Source organism: Telmatherina bonti, assembly GCF_933228915.1.
Source record: "Telmatherina bonti genome assembly, chromosome: 21".
In the NCBI taxonomy this organism is placed as follows: Eukaryota; Metazoa; Chordata; class Actinopteri; order Atheriniformes; family Telmatherinidae; genus Telmatherina; species Telmatherina bonti.
This window is the reverse complement of record NC_136630.1, coordinates 29,697,773-29,719,894: the sequence shown is the minus strand read 5'-3', so window position 1 is coordinate 29,719,894 and position 22,122 is coordinate 29,697,773. Positions and strand designations below refer to the sequence as shown.

Below are 22,122 nucleotides of genomic sequence, written 5' to 3'. Positions count from 1 at the left end.
AAATGAAGAGGAAAAGACGTTGCTTCCTTCCTTTTATTAAATACCTGCATGAAAGGTTTCATTTTGAGCCTTTCAGCTGTCGAGATGCTCAACAATCCTTAAATCTGTTCTGATAGCTAGGAGAGCAAGACGAGCCTTTTAACTTGTATCATCCAGTTTGGAAACGACAACAGTTCAGGTACGGATCACATCGACAAGCACAGCTTCATTTTTACGGGTCTGACCGGCGCTCGCTTTGGATAAAGCGTCTGCTAAATGACTGTAGAACAGAATCACATTTTCAGATTGGCAGCATGAATAAATGAATGAATCCCTACTCGTAGATTTTATCTGGACCTGTGTGGTGTTACTAATGCAAGTTGTAAAAGGTGCGTGTGTGTGTGTCCTAGCTCCAGTCTGTCCAGGCCTGTTCCCCCCTCACCCTCTCGCGGTCCCAGCATCAGAAGCATCTTGCTCTATGCCATCTGAACGAGCGTTGCCATGGCAGCTCAGCTGACATGTTTTTATACTGGTTTTCCTCTTGATGCCTGCGTGTGAACTGGTTGCTGGTCGGGGTCGGATGAGAACGGCGGCGGGTTTCAGGGAGAGCTGGGAGAAATGAGTTCCCAGATGAGGAGGAGTGGGATGCTGGTGGAATGTAAAACACACATTCAGTCAGAGAGAGGGAGGAGGAGGAGGAGGAGAGGACGAAGATGAATGTGAAGGTGGATGCTGGAGGAGGAGGATGGAGGGAGGGAAGCCTGGCAGACGGCGTTGGCATGCTGAGAGGGTGCCGGGTGTACTCTGCATTCAGCTCAGGCAGACGGAGGGAGGGGGGGGGGGGTTTCACTCTCCGACTGCTTTCTTTCATCATCATCATCATCATCATCATGTCACACACACCCTCTGGTGGCCAGATCAGTTAACCAACCTGTGTGTGTATGTGTGGACACACCTGAGATGTACACACCACCTGATCTCAGGCCAGTAAAACCAGTGAGCCTGACTTCATTCACCTGCCAGTAAGTGGAAGGTTCAGACGGAGAACATCAAACTGGTTCCAGCAGCAGAACCAGGACTACGCGGATCCTGCTTGGACGAGCTGCTCCGGGTCTGTGTCTGTCCTCGGTGGGACGGTTTTGGACGCCGCCGGATGGACGGTAGCAGCGTTCCACATCGCGGGAAATTAGAGATATACCACCGAATGAACTGGGATCCTCTGACTGGAATCTGCAGCTCAGACTCTGGATCAGTTTCTGGGAAAAGACCGGTTCAGGTTTTGGTTCAGACCTGGAGTGTATGATCAGAGTCTGGATCCAGCAGCGTTGTCAGAGCTCTGCTGAGGCCCAGTTCTGTGTTTTCTTACTGGTCCTCTGCAGAGGATGTTTCTTTGTTTTTGTGGGATGTTGAAATCTTGCGTGAAGTTTTACTCGGTCTGGTTCCACCCTTTTTCCACTGGGTTGTGGCCGGTGAAGAACTCTCAGGACTCAGGGGCCCCTTATATGATCCAGATGTAACAACAGCTGGATCCAGAACCAGGAGAAGCAGAACCAGCACTGTTGGGAGCTGTTAGGATGCGGCTCAGATAGGAAGTTCCTGATCAGCATCAGTTCTCCTGGATCCTGAATTGGGCTCATATTTCTGTCTGAATTCCACATACTGGTGGACCCGCGATGTTTGCAGATGTCTTCTCTAGGTGTTGTAATTCTATGAAGAAGAAAGCAGCTGGTCTCTGCTGACCTCTGCTGGACCAGCAGGTGCAGAAGAGGAGTTGTTTATTTAGGCTTTTTCTCACTGTACTGCCGGTGTGTTTATAAGCCGAACATCATGTAGAATCCTGGACAGAAACACGGAATGTTTACTAAAAACAGCCGCTTCCTTCTGGAATATAAATGTCTGTAAACAGTAAACAACTTTTAGGACAGTCAGCCAATCAGAGCAAAGAATTTAGTTTTTCCTCAAAGTTTAAAAAAAAAACCCCAAAAAAACAGAAATGATCCAGAAACCTCAGGGTCCGGTCTGGACTGGATTGGGTGGTGGTCCAAGGTGTGGAGATCATGGCGGGCCGGTTCAGATGGCTGAAACCAGTTTGGACAAGTCGTTGGACCCCAGATTCAGGATAAGTGATCCAGTTTCTTTGCTGGTCTTTGCGGATTGGAGCAGGTCTTCATGCTTGTGGGGAGGCTTCAGGATTTCTAGCTATCTGGTCCCATCTGGACTGAAAGATGAGATCACATTAAGCAGCAGGTGGGACTTTGAAGGACCCTGACTCACTTGGAGAACTGCAGCTTTCTGATTTATCGGCTCAGAACCGGATCTTTACCTCTCTCGGTTAGCGAGATAGAAGAACTCCTGCAGGTTCTGAGGCGGTCTGCAGCCAGCATGGGTTCTGATCCAGGACGGACCGGACCTGGCCCATGGCTGACTGGACTAATCTAGGACTCTGACTCACTGAGAAGATGGATGGATGGATGGATGGATGGATGGATGTGATGTAGGAATAAATGTATTTTTATGTGAAAGAGAAGAAACAGAACTCGGGTGTGAAATGGATATTTCTCTCAGTGAGCTAGATAAAACTTCTGGTTCTCAGTGGAGTTCTCTGGTTCTGCTGGGTTCCAAATGTTTGTGTTTGTGTTTTCAGAATATTTCTACGATCAGGAGGAGAGGAGCGACGAAGAGGCGGAGCCGACCTTCTCTGAAGACGAGGCCGTCAGTCAGAAAGGACTGAGACGGTCACAGAGCGTCAAGATCACCAGATCCAGAGTCCGTAAAGATGTAAGTGGCCTCCATACGCAGAGCAGAACAGCCACAAGAATGACTAGAACCTTCAATCGGAACATCCACGAGAGTAACTAGAATGTTAAATAGGAAGAACATCCATGAGAGTAACTAGAACGTTAAATAGGAAGAACATCCACAACGAGAGTAACCAGAATATTAAATAGGAAGAACATCCACAACGAGAGTAACTAGAATGTTAAATAGGAAGAACATCCACAACGAGAGTAACTAGAACATTAAATAGGAAGAACATCTCCATACGAGAGTAACTAGAACGTTAAATAGGAAGAACATCCACAACGAGAGTAACCAGAATGTTAAATAGGAAGAACATCCACAACGAGAGTAACTAGAATGTTAAATAGGAAGAACATCCACAACGAGAGTAACTAGAACATTAAATAGGAAGAACATCCACAACGAGAGTAACTAGAACGTCAAATAGGAAAAACATCCACAACGAGAGTAACTAGAACATTAAATAGGAAGAACATCCACAACGAGAGTAACTAGAACGTCAAATAGAAAAACATCCACAACGAAAGTAACTAGAACGTTAAATAAGAAGAATATCCACAACGAAAGTAACTAGAACGTTAAATAAGAAGAACATCCACAACGAAAGTAACTAGAACGTTAAATAAGAAGAACATCCACAACGAAAGTAACTAGAACGTTAAATAAGAAGAACATCCACAACGAAAGTAACTAGAACGTTAAATAAGAAGAACATCCACAACGAAAGTAACTAGAACGTTAAATAAGAACATCCACAACGAAAGTAACTAAAACGTTAAATAGGAAGAACATCCACAACGAAAGTAACTAAAACGTTAAATAGGAAGAACATCTCCATACGAGAGTAAGTAGAACGTTAAATAAGAAGAACATCCACAACGAAAGTAACTAGAACGTTAAATAAGAAGAACATCCACAACGAAAGTAACTAGAACGTTAAATAAGAAGAACATCCACAACGAAAGTAACTAGAACGTTAAATAAGCAGAACATCCACAACTTAAGTAACTAGAACGTTAAATAAGAAGAACATCCACAACGAAAGTAACTAAAACGTTAAATAGGAAGAACATCTCCATACGAGAGTAAGTAGAACGTTAAATAAGAAGAACATCCACAACGAAAGTAACTAGAACGTTAAATAAGAAGAACATCCACAACGAAAGTAACTAGAACGTTAAATAAGAAGAACATCCACAACGAAAGTAACTAGAACGTTAAATAAGAAGAACATCCACAACGAAAGTAACTAGAACGTTAAATAAGAAGAACATCCACAACGAAAGTAACTAGAACGTTAAATAAGAACATCCACAACGAAAGTAACTAGAACGTTAAATAAGAAGAACATCCACAACGAAAGTAACTAAAACGTTAAATAAGAAGAACATCCACAACGAAAGTAACTAGAACGTTAAATAAGAAGAACATCCACAACGAAAGTAACTAGAACGTTAAATAAGAAGAACATCCACAACGAAAGTAACTAGAACGTTAAATAAGAAGAACATCCACAACGAAAGTAACTAGAACGTTAAATAGGAAGAACATCCACAACGAGAGTAACTAGAATGTTAAATAGGAAGAACATCCACAACGAGAGTAACTAGAATGTTAAATAGGAAGAACATCCATGAGAGTAACTAGAACGTTAAATAGGAAGAACATCCACAACGAGAGTAACCAGAATATTAAATAGGAAGAACATCCACAACGAGAGTAACTAGAACATTAAATAGGAAGAACATCTCCATACGAGAGTAACTAGAACGTTAAATAGGAAGAACATCCACAACGACAGTAACCAGAATGTTAAATAGGAAGAACATCCACAACGAGAGTAACTAGAATGTTAAATAGGAAGAACATCCACAACGAGAGTAACTAGAACATTAAATAGGAAGAACATCCACAACGAGAGTAACTAGAACGTCAAATAGGAAAAACATCCACAACGAGAGTAACTAGAACGTCAAATAGGAAAAACATCCACAACGAAAGTAACTAGAACGTTAAATAAGAAGAATATCCACAACGAAAGTAACTAGAACGTTAAATAAGAAGAACATCCACAACGAAAGTAACTAGAACGTTAAATAAGAAGAACATCCACAACGAAAGTAACTAGAACGTTAAATAAGAAGAACATCCACAACGAAAGTAACTAGAACGTTAAATAAGAACATCCACAACGAAAGTAACTAAAACGTTAAATAGGAAGAACATCCACAACGAAAGTAACTAAAACGTTAAATAGGAAGAACATCTCCATACGAGAGTAAGTAGAACGTTAAATAAGAAGAACATCCACAACGAAAGTAACTAGAACGTTAAATAAGAAGAACATCCACAACGAAAGTAACTAGAACGTTAAATAAGAAGAACATCCACAACGAAAGTAACTAGAACGTTAAATAAGAAGAACATCCACAACGAAAGTAACTAGAACGTTAAATAAGAAGAACATCCACAACGAAAGTAACTAAAACGTTAAATAGGAAGAACATCTCCATACGAGAGTAAGTAGAACGTTAAATAAGAAGAACATCCACAACGAAAGTAACTAGAACGTTAAAGAAGAACATCCACAACGAAAGTAACTAGAACGTTAAATAAGAAGAACATCCACAACGAAAGTAACTAGAACGTTAAATAAGAAGAACATCCACAACGAAAGTAACTAGAACGTTAAATAAGAAGAACATCCACAACGAAAGTAACTAGAACGTTAAATAGGAAGAACATCCACAACGAGAGTAACCAGAATGTTAAATAGGAAGAACATCCACAACGAAAGTAACTAGAACGTTAAATAAGAAGAACATCCACAACGAAAGTAACTAGAACGTTAAATAAGAAGAACATCCACAACGAGAGTAACTAGAACGTTAAATAAGAAGAACATCCACAACGAAAGTAACTAGAACGTTAAATAGGAAGAACATCCACAACGAGAGTAACTAGAATGTTAAATAGGAAGAACATCCACAACGAGAGTAACTAGAACATTAAATAGGAAGAACATCTCCATACGAGAGTAACTAGAACGTTAAATAGGAAGAACATCCACAACGAGAGTAACCAGAATGTTAAATAGGAAGAACATCCACAACGAGAGTAACTAGAATGTTAAATAGGAAGAACATCCACAACGAGAGTAACTAGAACATTAAATAGGAAGAACATCCACAACGAGAGTAACTAGAACGTCAAATAGGAAAAACATCCACAACGAGAGTAACTAGAATGTTAAATAGGAAGAACATCCACAACGAGAGTAACTAGAACGTCAAATAGGAAAAACATCCACAACGAAAGTAACTAGAACGTTAAATAAGAAGAATATCCACAACGAAAGTAACTAGAACGTTAAATAAGAAGAACATCCACAACGAAAGTAACTAGAACGTTAAATAAGAAGAACATCCACAACGAAAGTAACTAGAACGTTAAATAAGAAGAACATCCACAACGAAAGTAACTAAAACGTTAAATAAGAAGAACATCCACAACGAAAGTAACTAGAACGTTAAATAAGAAGAACATCCACAACGAAAGTAACTAGAACGTTAAATAGGAAGAACATCCACAACGAGAGTAACTAGAATGTTAAATAGGAAGAACATCCACAACGAGAGTAACTAGAATGTTAAATAGGAAGAACATCCATGAGAGTAACTAGAACGTTAAATAGGAAGAACATCCACAACGAGAGTAACCAGAATATTAAATAGGAAGAACATCCACAACGAGAGTAACTAGAATGTTAAATAGGAAGAACATCCACAACGAGAGTAACTAGAACATTAAATAGGAAGAACATCTCCATACGAGAGTAACTAGAACGTTAAATAGGAAGAACATCCACAACGAGAGTAACCAGAATGTTAAATAGGAAGAACATCCACAACGAGAGTAACTAGAATGTTAAATAGGAAGAACATCCACAACGAGAGTAACTAGAACATTAAATAGGAAGAACATCCACAACGAGAGTAACTAGAACGTCAAATAGGAAAAACATCCACAACGAGAGTAACTAGAACATTAAATAGGAAGAACATCCACAACGAGAGTAACTAGAACGTCAAATAGGAAAAACATCCACAACGAAAGTAACTAGAACGTTAAATAAGAAGAATATCCACAACGAAAGTAACTAGAACGTTAAATAAGAAGAACATCCACAACGAAAGTAACTAGAACGTTAAATAGGAAGAACATCCACAACGAAAGTAACTAGAACGTTAAATAAGAACATCCACAACGAAAGTAACTAGAACGTTAAATAAGAACATCCACAACGAAAGTAACTAAAACGTTAAATAGGAAGAACATCCACAACGAAAGTAACTAAAACGTTAAATAGGAAGAACATCTCCATACGAGAGTAAGTAGAACGTTAAATAAGAAGAACATCCACAACGAAAGTAACTAGAACGTTAAATAAGAAGAACATCCACAACGAAAGTAACTAGAACGTTAAATAAGAAGAACATCCACAACGAAAGTAACTAGAACGTTAAATAAGAAGAACATCCACAACGAAAGTAACTAGAACGTTAAATAAGAAGAACATCCACAACGAAAGTAACTAAAACGTTAAATAGGAAGAACATCTCCATACGAGAGTAAGTAGAACGTTAAATAAGAAGAACATCCACAACGAAAGTAACTAGAACGTTAAATAAGAAGAACATCCACAACGAAAGTAACTAGAACGTTAAATAAGAAGAACATCCACAACGAAAGTAACTAGAACGTTAAATAAGAAGAACATCCACAACGAAAGTAACTAGAACGTTAAATAAGAAGAACATCCACAACGAAAGTAACTAAAACGTTAAATAGGAAGAACATCTCCATACGAGAGTAAGTAGAACGTTAAATAAGAAGAACATCCACAACGAAAGTAACTAGAACGTTAAATAAGAAGAACATCCACAACGAAAGTAACTAGAACGTTAAATAAGAAGAACATCCACAACGAAAGTAACTAGAACGTTAAATAAGAAGAACATCCACAACGAAAGTAACTAGAACGTTAAATAAGAAGAACATCCACAACGAAAGTAACTAAAACGTTAAATAAGAAGAACATCCACAACGAAAGTAACTAGAACGTTAAATAAGAAGAACATCCACAACGAAAGTAACTAGAACGTTAAATAAGAAGAACATCCACAACGAAAGTAACTAGAACGTTAAATAAGAAGAACATCCACAACGAAAGTAACTAGAACGTTAAATAAGAAGAACATCCACAACGAAAGTAACTAGAACGTTAAATAGGAAGAACTAGCCCAAACGTCAGGCATGAAGTAATCGGTGAAGATCTGTTGAAGACTTCTACAACCCGTTTATGACCCGGTTTCTTTTCCTGGTTCTGTGTTCAGGCCCGTTATGGATCTCTGAAGATTAAAGGCAAGAAGAGACCTGCACTGAGCTCCGTTAACTACGGGATGTAACCGGCGACACACACCTACACACACCGACACCCACTTGTAAACCCTCAGCAGGGTGGTGCTGTGGTCGGTGAGGCTGGTTTCCAGCTCTGACTCTTCACTCTGCTGAACTCTGCCATGAGGACCCACCCTAGGACCCATCTGGGGACGTATTTATTACTGAATTCCTCCAGAACCAGAACTTTTCTACATTTTCTTATATTTTACTCTTTTTGGTGATTTTTGGTCCTCGTGACATCTCCTGCATGAGTTTTTTTTTAATTGTAGTTATAGTTATGTTTGTGTGTGACATTTTACATGTGTGTTATGTGTTTGTGTGGTACCGCTTCCTCTGAGGGATTAATACAGTGGAACTAACAGATTCACTCCTATTCTTTAACAGAACCGACATAAAAAAGGTTCTACTGACAGATTGTAAAAAGCACCTTGGGTTCAGAGGTTGGGTCACATGACCTCTGCAGGTTCATATGCATCCACTTGACAAAGTGGTGGTCAACCAGAATACCAGTGTCAGTGTTTCCATAGTTAAGATGTTTGTTCAGCTGAAGAAGTCATAAAAAGTTCATCTCCATGACATCATAGATCCTTTAAAGTTATCAGGTCCAGGTGTCCAAAACCATCTGGCCTGGTTCCTGGCATCTGGAACCATCTGCTGTCTCAGACCAGTATCTGGACTGGTTCCTGGCATCTGGAACCATCTGGACTGGTTCCTGGCATCTGGAACCATCTGCTGTCTCAGACCAGTATCTGGACTGGTTCCTGGCATCGAGAACCATCTGCTGTCTCAGACCAGTATCTGGACTGGTTCCTGGCATCGAGAACCATCTGCTGTCTCAGACCAGTATCTGGACTGGTTCATGTTTATCTGGAACCATCTGCTGTCTCAGACCAGTATCTGGACTGGTTCCTGGCAGTTGGAACCATCTGGACTGGTTCCTGGCATCTGGAACCATCTGCTGTCTCAGACCAGTATCTGGACTGGTTCCTGGCATCGAGAACCATCTGCTGTCTCAGACCAGTATCTGGACTGGTTCATGTTTATCTGGAACCATCTGCTGTCTCAGACCAGTATCTGGACTGGTTCCTGGCATCGAGGACCATCTGCTGTCTCAGACCAGTATCTGGACTGGTTCCTGGCATCGAGGACCATCTGCCGTCTCAGACCAGTATCTGGACTGGTTCCTGGCATGTGGAACCATCTGCTGTCTCAGACCAGTATCTGGACTGGTTCCTGGCATGTGGAACCATCTGCTGTCTCAGACCAGTATCTGGACTGGTTCCTGGCATCGAGGACCATCTGCTGTCTCAGACCAGTATCTGGACTGGTTCCTGGCATCGAGGACCATCTGCTGTCTCAGACCAGTATCTGGACTGGTTCCTGGCATTGAGGACCATCTGCTGTCTCAGACCAGTATCTGGACTGGTTCCTGGCATCGAGGACCATCTGCTGTCTCAGACCAGTATCTGGACTGGTTCCTGGCATTGAGGACCATCTGCTGTCTCAGACCAGTATCTGGACTGGTTCCTGGCATGTGGAACCATCTGCTGTCTCAGACCAGTATCTGGACTGGTTCCTGGCATGTGGAACCATCTGCTGTCTCAGACCAGTATCTGGACTGGTTCCTGGCATCGAGGACCATCTGCTGTCTCAGACCAGTATCTGGACTGGTTCCTGGCATTGAGGACCATCTGCTGTCTCAGACCAGTATCTGGACTGGTTCCTGGCATCTGGAACCATCTGCTGTCTCAGACCAGTATCTGGACTGGTTCCTGGCATCTGGAACCCTCTGCTGGTTCACACCAGTTTGTAATAAATAAAAACTTTAGGAAAACCAGCAGATTGAATCTCCTTTGATGCATCGACAGTGGAACCAGTCTGGATTGGGACCCTCGTGACTCATCCTGCTCCCATAACAACCATTTTGGTGTTGCTATGGCAACTAGATCTCCGTAGGAGCCCGGTGGTCTTCATCAGGATAACTAGGACATCCTGGCGGATGAAGATGAAACGTTCGCTCAGATCCCTTTAATCCAACCAGATCTTCATGAGACACGTTTCTCTCCATCTTTTCATTAAATCCATTTTTATGACCTCATGAGGAACCCTGAAGGAACCTCCATCGGTTTCAGGGTATGATCCATTCACACCCAAACCAAGCATTAAGAACCAGCTCACCCCACACTGGTCCACAATCAGCTGGTTGACCACCACTTCCTGTTACATGTCCAGCATATCCACATGCTGTGTGTGTGTGTGTGTGTGTTTTATCTGCAGTAAAGGTGCACTTTAACAGATCAGATAACGCTGAAAAGCTTCTTAACTGCCTGATGATGATGTTTGACTGACTCCAAGCTTTATTAGCAGCTTTGCTTCTGCTGCCTGCAGGTCTGTAGCAACAGGTTCTCACATTACTGAGGAATAAAAATGTAATGCCTGAAGCTGCTAACGTCATTAGAAGTAAATAAGAAGTAAAGAGAGCTGATCCATCCCAGATCTGCACCATGCAGCTCCTCCCACCATGATGCCTCTTCCATGTAAACTAAAAACAAATGACATTATTGTCTTCATCAGATGTAAAATAGTGAAGATGAATGAGTTTTGTGATCTGTTGCTGCGGTTCTGCAGGCCTCAGGACACTAACAGGGTCTGGGTTTGACTCTTTAACATTCCACTTTGCTGATGGAGGTCCATCCTGATGGCCTTCTGGTCCGTGTCGGGAGCCTCTGCAGCTTCATCCTTACTTCCTGCCAGAGGTGCTGAGAGGGAGCTGTGCTTCCCCACACATGATCTGAGAGGATTTATTGATCTTCCCGTCTGTAAATGATGTATTTTCATGTGATTTTGTGTCCTGATCAAAGCTTTGATTGTAAACCTGCGGCTGGAATCATGAGGACTTTGTGCCACCGGGTCTTTTTTATTCGTCACCAGCTGATTTGCAAGCATACCTCCTCCCAAACCCGTGCTGCCGCTGCATGTCATCTCAAGTCCTTCAGTGTGGGAGGACGATGGACGTCTGGCTTGCTGTGGGATTCTCCTGTTCTGGGATCCGGCTTGTGGTTTCCGGGAGGTTCCAGCAACCAGGAACCGCCTGCTCTTCCTTCAGAAGCCAGACTTGTCCGTTTCTTGCTGGTAACTGTTGAAACCAAAGCGTGAAGCTCTGCAGCTGCTGGCTTGGTCTGTTCTGTTCTGGTCTGATGAAATATATTTACAATAAAATAAATGCCTGACAAACATAAAGGCAAAATGAGGTTTGTTCTGCTTGCTTTCTTTCATCTATATTGCATTACAAATGTAAACCATTTTATTCACCATGCACACCCACAATCGCACATAAACACACAAACAGAACATAAAATACATAAAATACAACAGCTCAATGAAAAAAAGAAAAAAAAACATAGTTTACAATGCCATAGCTCTTTTAAGCCGACTAAACAATATTTAATCAAGATCATCTACACTCTTTTAATTATCATGTCTGTATAGTAGACAAAAAAAGTTTTTTTTAACATATTTTCTATTATTTTCAGTAACAGAATCCTGGCAGTCCATCTTATGGAACCACGGCCGATAAAATACTGCTCGCTGAAACGGATTGGTCCCACTCATCTGTCTCCTACAATAACTATGTAATGTGTTCAAGGCAATTTCCTGTAAATCACCTCAGGACTTTTTGTAACTAATATGTCTAAATGATAATAAAAAAAATACTTCAATCTGTTCTGTACAGTTAACCATGCCAAATTCTTCTGCATATTAATTATATTAGTTCTATATGTAGAACCCAAAACCATCCATGCTGCTTTATTCTGTGCAACTTGCAGTTTATGTGAATTATTTTCATCAGTATGTGACCAAACGTTTTTTTTTTAGTAAATTATTAATCTGGCTGTTCCAAGACATTTTCATTCATTCATTTATCATCCTAACCACTCAGTCCGATGAAGGGTGGCGGGGGAGCTGGAGCCTATCCCAGCAGTCTTTGGGTAATGGCAGGGTACACCCTGGACAGCTCGCCAGTCCATCACAGGGCTCCAAGACATTGTATTATCCACCATTACACCCAATAAATGAACTTCTTCTACTTGCTGGATCATATTCGCTAAACACAACGTTGGTAAATCCTTAAGAAAATATTTGGACAATACATTTTGTTTTACCTACATTGATAACGAATTTATTCTCAGTAATCGATTGTGTTACTAATTTCAACTCCTTGTTAACGTGGTATTAAGTTGACTTACACGTTTTGCTGATAAATCTAATGTTGTGTGATCTGCGTACGTTGCTGTGGTCGCATGTTACAGTACAAGTGGAAAGTCATTTGTGTAGACAGAAAATAAAAGTGGTCCCAATCCGCTGCCCTGGGGCACCCCACATCTTTTCCACCTCAAAATAGCTACCATTAAAATAAACTGTGTAGTCACAATTATTCACATAGCTTTCAATCAATTTACCAGCAGATGGTTCAACTCAGTAACTTCTATAGAATATGATGATCTAGAACTTAAATTCTAGATCACTTAAATCCAATAAAACTGCTCCCACCAGATTCTTCTCATCAATCTCCTGGAGCCAATGATCAGTAATCTGAGTGAGTGCTGTCGTAGTGGAGTGACCCAACTAATAAGCATGTTAATATTTTGTGTTTAACCCATTATTTTCCAAGTACTTGTACCTGATTGTAAACAACTTTTACAATAGTTTCACTCACTGCTGGTAAAAAAGCTTATTGGTCTTATACTGCAGCCTAAAAACTTTTCCTTGTTATTCTTAATTAAAGGCATAATTTCTGATGTTTTCCATTGCAAAGGAAAAACACCTGCTGTTAAACTTAAGTTGATTATATGAGAAATGGGGAAAGAAATAAAACTGGCCACCATCTTTAAAAGTTTAACTTCAATATTATCTTTTCCACAGGTTTTATTTTTTACTCTCTTGTATTATTTTTCTCACACTGTTCTTAGTTACAGTTTTAACTTTGAATGTACTTTCTTTTGATGTCATCATTCTATTTTTCAATTCATATGAAATATGTTTATCTTGGTCCAACTCCATAACTGGTCTGATTTTTAATATTTTATTTTTAAAACATTTGCTCAGATAGTCGGACATCTCTTTAGGTTTATTTATTTATTTTTTATTTATTTAATACGGGACAATGCATATTAATAAACATTAGTGTGAATATGCCAGAATTAGCCAGAAGGCTATTTTCATCTGTAGTTACAGATGTAGTGAAGTCATTTCCATCAGCTTCTAATGATGTTAAATTTCCTTTTCTTCTTCTTCCCATGACTTCATTTTAATATTCTCCATATCGTTACACTTTTCATTCCAGCATCTTTCATTTAATTTTGATAGTGCATTTGTTTTTTTTACGTGTAATCATTTTTGTCACATAGTTTTGATTTTTTTGCCTCGTTTTTTTGCCTTTGAGCTCTTGGTCAGCCATGGAGTAGAGCCACTTCTAACAGTTTGTTTTCTTATAGGAGCATATTTATCTATTGCCTTACTGATCAATTTATTGAAAATGGCCACAGCACCAGATTCTGTTGCTGCATAACCTCCGACCAGTCAACGTTTCCTATCTCTTCTATAAAATATATATCGTCTCGTCTCGTCTTGTCTTGTCTTCATGCCGCGGTCGGGTCGGGTCGCGGGGGCAGCAGCCTAAGCAGGGAAGCCCAGACTTCCCTCTCCCCAGCCACATTTGCCAACTCTGCGGGGGGGATCCCGAGGCGTTCCCAGGCCAGCCGAGAGATATAATCCCTCCAGCGTGTCCTGGGTCTTCCCCGGGGTCTCCTCTCAGAGGGACGTGCCTGGAACACCTCACCAGGGAGGTCCAGGAGGCATCCTGACCAGATGCCCGAGCCACCTCAACTGGTTCCTCTCGATGCGGAGGAGCAGCGGCTCTACTCTGATCTCCTCCCGGATGACCAAGCTTCTCACCCTATCTCTAAGGGAGAGCCCGGCCACCCTGCGGAGGAAACCCATTTCAGCCGCTTGTATACGAGATCTGGTTCTTTCGGTCACGACCCACAGCTCATGACCATAGGTGAGGGTAGGAACGTAGATCGACTGGTAAATCGAGAGCTTCGCCTTCTGGCTCAGTTCCTTCTTCACAACGACAGACCGGTGCAGAGTCCGCATTACTGCAGACGCCGCACCGATCCGTCTGTCAATCTCACGCTCCATCCTTCCCTCACTCGTGAACAAGACCCCGAGATATTTAAACTCCTCCACTTGAGGCAGGACCTGACTCCCGACCCGGAGAGGGCAATCCACCCTATTCCGGCTGAGGACCATGGTCTCAGATTTGGAGGTGCTGATTCTCATCCCAGCCGCTTCACACTCGGCAGCGAATCGCTCAAGTGAGAGCTGGAGATCATGACCAGATGAAGCCAACAGGACCACATCATCTGCAAAAAGCAGGGACCCAATCCTGAGGCCACCGAGCCGGATCCCCTCAACACCTCGGCTGCACCTAGAAATTCTGTCCATATAAGTTATGAACAGAATCGGTGATAAAGGGCAGCCTTGGTGGAGTCCAACCCTCACCGGAAACGAATCCGACTTACTACCGGCAATGCGAACCAAGCTCTGACACCTGTCATACAGGGACCGGACAGCTCGCACAAGGGGGTCCGGTACCCCATACTCCCGGAGTACCCCCCACAGGAACCCCTAGGGGACATGATCGAACGCCTTCTCCAGGTCCACAAAGCACATGTAGACTGGTTGGGCAAACTCCCATGCCCCCTCCAGGACCCCAAAGAGGGTATAGAGCTGGTCCACTGTTCCACGACCAGGACGAAAACCACACTGCTCCTCCTCAATCCGAGATTCGACTATCGGACCCTCCTCTCCAGGACCCCTGAATAGACCTTACCAGGGAGGCTGAGGAGTGTGATTCCCCTGTAATTGGAACACACCCTCCGGTCCCCCTTCTTAAAAAGGGGGACCACCACCCCAGTCTGCCAATCCAGCGGTACTGCCCCCGATGTCCACGCGATGCTGCAGAGGCGTGTCAGCCAGGACAGCCCCATAGCATCCAGAGCCTTAAGGAACTCCGGGCGGATCTCATCCACCCCCGGGGCCTTGCCGCCAAGGAGCTTTTTGACCACCTCAGCGACTTCAGCCCCAGAGATAGGAGAGTCCACCCCTGAGTCCACCAGCTCTGCTCCCTCATGGGAAGACGTGTTGGTAGGATTGAGGAGGTCTTCGAAGTATTCCTTTCACCGACCCCCGAGGCTTCCTGCCCCGCCATCTGAGCCAACTCACCACCAGGTGGTGATCAGTTGACAGCTCCGCCCCCCTCTTCACCCGAGTGTCCAAGGCATGTGGCCGCAGGTCCGACGATACGACTACAAAATCGATCATGGAACTGCGGCCCAGGGAATCCTGATGCCAGGTGTACATATGGACACTCTTATGTTGGAACATGGTGTTCGTTATGGACAATCCATGACGAGCACAGAAGTCCAATAACAAAACACCATTTGGGTTCAGATGGAGGGGACCATGCCTCCCAATCACTCCCCTCCAGGTCTCACTGTCGTTGCCCACGTGATCATTGAAGTCCCCCAGCAGAACAATGGAGTCCCCAGAAGGAGCACCCTCCAACACTCCCTCCAAGGACTCCAGAAAGGGTGGGTACTCTGAACTGCTGTTCGGTGCATAAGCACAGACAACAGTCAGGACCCGTCCCCCCACCCGAAGGCGGAGGGAAACTACCCTTTCATCCACTGGGGTAAACCCCAACGTGCAGGCACCAAGCTGGGGGCTGATGAGAATGCCCACACCTGCTCGGCGCCTCCCACCATGAGCAACTCCAGAGTGGAAGAAGGTCCAGCCCCTCTCGAGGGTACTGGTTCCAGAGCCCAAGCCATGCGTCGAGGTGAGTCCAACTATATCTAGCCGGAACCGCTCAACCTCGCGCACAAGCTCAGGCTCCTTCCCCACCAGAGAGGTGACGTTCCACGTCCCCAGAGCCAGCTTCTGCAGCCGGGGATCGGACCGCCAGGGTCCCCGCCCCTTGCTGCCGCCCAGCTCACACTGCACCCGACCCCTACGGCTCCTCCCGCAGATGGTGAGCCCACGGGAGGTGGGGCCCATGTAACCCTTTCGGGCTGAGCCCGACCAGGCCCCATGGGCGAAGGCCCGGCCACCAGACGCTCTCTCATGTACCCCACCTCCAGGCCTGGCTCCAGAGGGGGGGGGGGTCCCGGTAACCCGCGTCAGGGCAAGGGAACATTTATGCCCGGGTTTGTGTTCATCATAGGGGTCTGTGAGCCGTACTTGGTCTGGTCCCTCCCCTAGACACCTGTTTGCCATGAGTGATCCTACCAGGGGCATAAAGCCCCCGACAACATAGCTGCTAGGATCTTCGGGACTCACAAACCCCTCCACCACGATAAGGTGACGGCTCAGGGAGGGGTAAAAGGATACTTAAAATATATTTTACATATACATATATATATATATATATATATATATATATATATATATATATATATATATTTTAAGTATCCTTTTATAAATACATTCCTGACCCAGTTTGGGTGCTGTAGTTATTCTTTTAGCTGCTACTAACTTATGATCACTGCAGCCGACTGGAATAAAGACTTCCTCTGAGAATAAGTCTGTTGCATTGGTAAAAAATTAAACCAATAAGAGTTTCTGAATATGTTCCATCTGCTTTTAAATTTACTCTTGTATAATCCTGAACTATTTGGGACAAATTACAAATATTAGCAAAAGAAATTAACTTACTCTTCAATATACAATCAGTGGATCTCCAACTTTTATTAAAATCTCCTAGGAAGTAAATCTCATCTCCCATTTCACCTGCTTTATCCAACATTTCACATATTTAGTCCAAAGACATTACAGTAGCGTTTGGTGGTCTGTAACAGCATCCAGCAAGGACAGGCTGTAAGTACGTCATTGTAGCTGTAGCCATATTACTTCAACCCAGAGTGTAGCAAGATCTCTTCTAACTTTAACTGGAATTTTGTTCTGATGAAGCTGCTACTCCTCCGTGGAAATTTCTGTCCTGCCAATAAAAGTTAAAGCCGTCCATGTTCAACACAGGACAATGGATGCACCGATCCACTTTTTGCGAGTTCTGATCCGATACCGATATCTGAAACTTAAATATCTGCCGATACCAATATTTGCCGATACCAGATGTGTTTATGTGAACATTATGGTGACTATGGTTATTATTGCTGTTATAACTAAGATTTAGTCAAGTTGTAATAAATGACCCATCCTTTCTGAAGTTACTTCACCAATACAAATATAATAACATTACAGATCGAACTATTTCAACACGTTTTATTCTGATTTGTCACATTTTACCTAAAGACAACCATAAATGTGTGGTTTTAAACAAAGATCTCGCTTTTAGTGGAAGAAAAAAATGTCACATTTTAACATTCAAGGCATTTATTTCTTTTAAAACACGCCTGAAGCATCAAACACATCTGCGTTGGCTTGACTAGTGTGGTATCGGTACACTTTTATTAATACCAAATAGGAGTACACGCGCTTGGTATTGAGCCGATACTGGTATAGATATCGGTGAATCCCTAAACAGGACTTTTAATAGTTGAATCCAAATGGGTTTCTGAAATGGCTAATATCTTTAAATTATACTTCTGTAATAGTTCTGAAATATTATTTGTCTTTCCTGTCTTCTCCACCCCAACTGGTCCAGGAAGATGGACCTGCCCGGTTCTGGTTCTGATGGAGGTTCTCCTCAGCTAGATGATTATTTGTGAAGCGGTTCATATGAACAGTTAGTTCTACCTGGACGGTAGAACTAACTGTTCTACCGTCCAGGTAGAACAGTTGGAACCAGGCTGTAAAGGTGACTTGTGAATTAGTGCTGTCATAAATAAAGCTGGATTTAATTGAATAAATCTTTTTATTAGTTATAATCATCATCATACACAAGCAGATCTGTATTTTTGTTCAAGATTCAACAAGATATTTTACATGAACATCCCCTCAGAAAGTAGAAAACTGACAGATGAACAGGTCTGATCCAGTTCCTGAAGCAGAAACGCTCTGCAGGGGCTTTTACTTCAGTACCTCAGAGTTCTGGATCGGTTCAGGTCCTTTAGTGGTCAGATCCAGGTCAGGTTTATGGTTCCGTGTTGTAAGGGCACTTTACCGACGGAGAACAGCAAACGGAGCAGATCAGCTGATGTTCTGGTTAGCTGAGGCTCCCGGCCCGATGCACCTGTTTCAGTCTGATCGCAGCGCATCAGCCCCCCCCCCCCCCCCCACACACACACACAGAATCTTTAATTCAAGTCTTCTTCACACTGCAGAGTTCAAGTTTTGTTCCTCCAACTGTCCTGATGTGGCTGTCGGATGAGACTGGAGATTCAGCATCCCGTTGCCATGGTGACAGAGTCCAGGTGGTTCCTCTGACAGAAGCGAATAAGGACTGCAGAAGAGGAGTTCTGGCTTACTGCAACGTCCTGCATCAGTTCCATCGTCTTCACACAACTTCTCATTTCTTTCTCTGTCAGACACCGCCGGCTCCTAAAGAACAGGATGTTTACCTGGAAGTTATCAGGATGTTTACCGGATGTTACCGGGATGTTTACCTGGAAGTTACCGGGATGTTTACCTGGAAGTTACCGGGATGTTTACCTGGAAGTTACCAGGATGTTTACCGGATGTTACCGGGATGTTTACCTGGAAGTTACCGGGATGTTTACCTGGAAGTTACCAGGATGTTTACCGGATGTTACCGGGATGTTTACCTGGAAGTTACCGGGATGTTTACCTGGAAGTTACCAGGATGTTTACCGGATGTTACCGGGATGTTTACCTGGAAGTTACCGGGATGTTTACCTGGAAGTTACCAGGATGTTTACCGGATGTTACCGGGATGTTTACCTGGAAGTTACCGGGATGTTTACCTGGAAGTTACCGGGATGTTTACCTGGAAGTTACCAGGATGTTTACCTGGAAGTTACCGGGATGTTTACCTGGAAGTTACCAGGATGTTTACCGGATGTTACCGGGATGTTTACCTGGAAGTTACCGGGATGTTTACCTGGAAGTTACCAGGATGTTTACCGGATGTTACCGGGATGTTTACCTGGAAGTTACCAGGATGTTTACCTGGAAGTTACCAGGATGTTACCGGGATGTTTACCTGGAAGTTACCAGGATGTTTACCTGGAAGTTACCAGGATGTTTACCTGGAAGTTACCAGGATGTTTACCGGATGTTACCAGGATGTTTACCTGGAAGTTACCGGGATGTTTACCTGGAAGTTACCGGGATGTTTACCTGGAAGTTACCAGGATGTTTACCTGGAAGTTACCAGGATGTTTACCGGATGTTACCGGGATGTTTACTGGGATGTTACCAGGATGTTTACCTGGAAGTTACCAGGATGTTTACCGGATGTTACCGGGATGTTTACCTGGAAGTTACCAGGATGTTTACCTGGAAGTTACCAGGATGTTTACCTGGAAGTTACCAGGATGTTTACCGGATGTTACCAGGATGTTTACCTGGAAGTTACCGGGATGTTTACCTGGAAGTTACCGGGATGTTTACCTGGAAGTTACCAGGATGTTTACCTGGAAGTTACCAGGATGTTTACCGGATGTTACCGGGATGTTTACTGGGATGTTACCAGGATGTTTACCTGGAAGTTACCAGGATGTTTACCGGATGTTACCGGGATGTTTACTGGGATGTTACCAGGATGTTTACCTGGAAGTTACCAGGATGTTTACCCGGATGTTATCAGGATATTACCTGGATGTTACCGGGATGTTTACCTGGATGTTTACCAGGAAGTTACCAGGATGTTACAGGATGTTTACCTGACGACGTTCACATCTGACCTGACGCTGCTGAAAACATCAAAACAGTCAAATCCATAAAAAAATAACCCTGCTGTCCACCTGCTGGCTTCCTGCTTCACTCAGACGTGACATGATGGGCCAAATGTTCATCATGATGTGATAATACTGCACCAAGGAAGACCTGAAACACAGCGGAAAGCTCCAGAAATGCTGGGAGGCGGACCTTCATGACAACGTCAGTCATTGATCTGAGCAGAACCTGGTGGAGAACCATCTGGCTGAAGTTGGTTCCCCACATTCTTTAAATCTAACAGAAGTTGCGTCAGACATTTGTGCTGCTAAAATGTTTGTTGTTGGCATCATAATTAAAGTCATTCAAAGGTTCAATGTCTCTGGGTTGCAGCTGATGATTGGTTGTACAAACTGACCAATCACAGATGTTTAACCCTTAAAACTCCAGCAAATCTCCCTGAGGTCTATCTGTCCTGCCACTGTCAGTGTCTCAGGAACGGTAGAGTGTAAGTCTGTGGGGAAAACTGTGGTGGATATTTGACCCTTCAGAGCAGTGTTTCTCAGTTCCAGTCCTCAGCCCCCCCGCCCTGCCTGATTTAGACATGATACTCCTCCAAAGACTTGAGTCAGATTACTGAACTTCCTCATCAAGTTCTTTGCAGCCTGTTAATGAGTCTTCAGTTCATTCAGGTGTTTATCAAGTAGGGTTGCCTATAAAACATGCAGATCGAGGGGGGGGCTGAGGACCGGAACTGAGAAACACTGATTTAGGTGATCCAGACACAACATGTAGTGTTTATTCAAGGACTCTAAATAATCCATGATAACTCCATTATTTATCACATCTTCATCACTACCATGTTGCTAAGAGACCTCTATTTTCACCTGGACATGATGATGAAGACACTTCCTGTCAGACTTTCCACCAATCAGAAAGCTTAAACTGACGGTAATGTCCAATCAGGAGCAGCCAAAGATCATCAAGAAGATCAGAAATTTCTATATATGTATGAAAAGAAGTAAAGTAAAGGTCCACTATGGCTGGAATAAAGACAAGATGATGTTTCTGATGCACCGTTATGAGAATGATGTACAGATGAGAAAAGGTTTGGTCACTGCTGATCTGTGTGTTATTTCTATAAACTTCTGTTTTCTTCTTCTGGTTGCTCTTTATGAGGCTTTATCTATTCATACGTTCATTTTACATCATTTTAGCCAGCTGAGACTGAAAACATCACGTCTGCATGGAAACGTCACGTCTGCATAGAAACGTCACGTCTGCATGGAGGCATCACGTCTGCATGGAAACGTCACGTCTGCATGGAGGCATCATGTCTGCATGGCAACGTCACGTCTGCATAGAAACGTCACGTCTGCATGGCAACGTCACGTCTGCATGGCAACGTCACGTCTGCATAGAAACGTCACGTCTGCATGGCAACGTCACGTCTGCATGGCAACGTCACGTCTGCATGGCAACGTCACGTCTGCATGGAGGCATCACGTCTGCATGGAGGCATCACGTCTGCATGGAAACATCACGTCTGCATGGAAACATCACGTCTGCATGGAAACGTCACGTCTGCATGGAAACGTCACGTCTGCATGGAAACGTCACGTCTGCATGGAAACGTCACGTCTGCATGGAGGCATCACGTCTGCATGGAGGCATCACGTCTGCATGGAGGCATCACGTCTGCATGGAAACGTCACGTCTGCATGGAGGCATCATGTCTGCATAGAAACGTCACGTCTGCATAGAAACGTCACGTCTGCATAGAAACGTCACGTCTGCATGGAAACGTCACGTCTGCATGGAAACGTCACGTCTGCATGGAAACGTCACGTCTGCATGGAAACGTCACGTCTGCATGGCAACGTCACGTCTGCATGGCAACGTCACGTCTGCATGGCAACGTCACGTCTGCATGGCAACGTCACGTCTGCATGGAAACGTCACGTCTGCATGGAAACGTCACGTCTGCATGGAAACATCACGTCTGCATGCTGCCTGGGA

At 43.5% G+C, this 22,122-nt stretch overlaps 1 protein-coding gene across 1 annotated transcript in view; it reads left to right on the top strand.

The window, feature by feature from the left end:
• reep3b (receptor accessory protein 3b) overlaps positions 1 to 9,633 on the top strand; it is a 49,169-nt gene extending 39,536 nt beyond the window's left edge. Inside the window, exons 7-8 of the mRNA XM_079260316.1 lie at positions 2,624 to 2,757; positions 8,178 to 9,633. Coding sequence (XP_079116442.1) covers positions 2,624 to 2,757; positions 8,178 to 8,249 — 206 coding nt within the window. The 3' untranslated portion in view covers positions 8,250 to 9,633. The remainder of the gene's footprint in view (positions 1 to 2,623; positions 2,758 to 8,177) is intronic.
• The last annotated feature ends 12,489 nt before the right edge of the window (positions 9,634 to 22,122 follow it).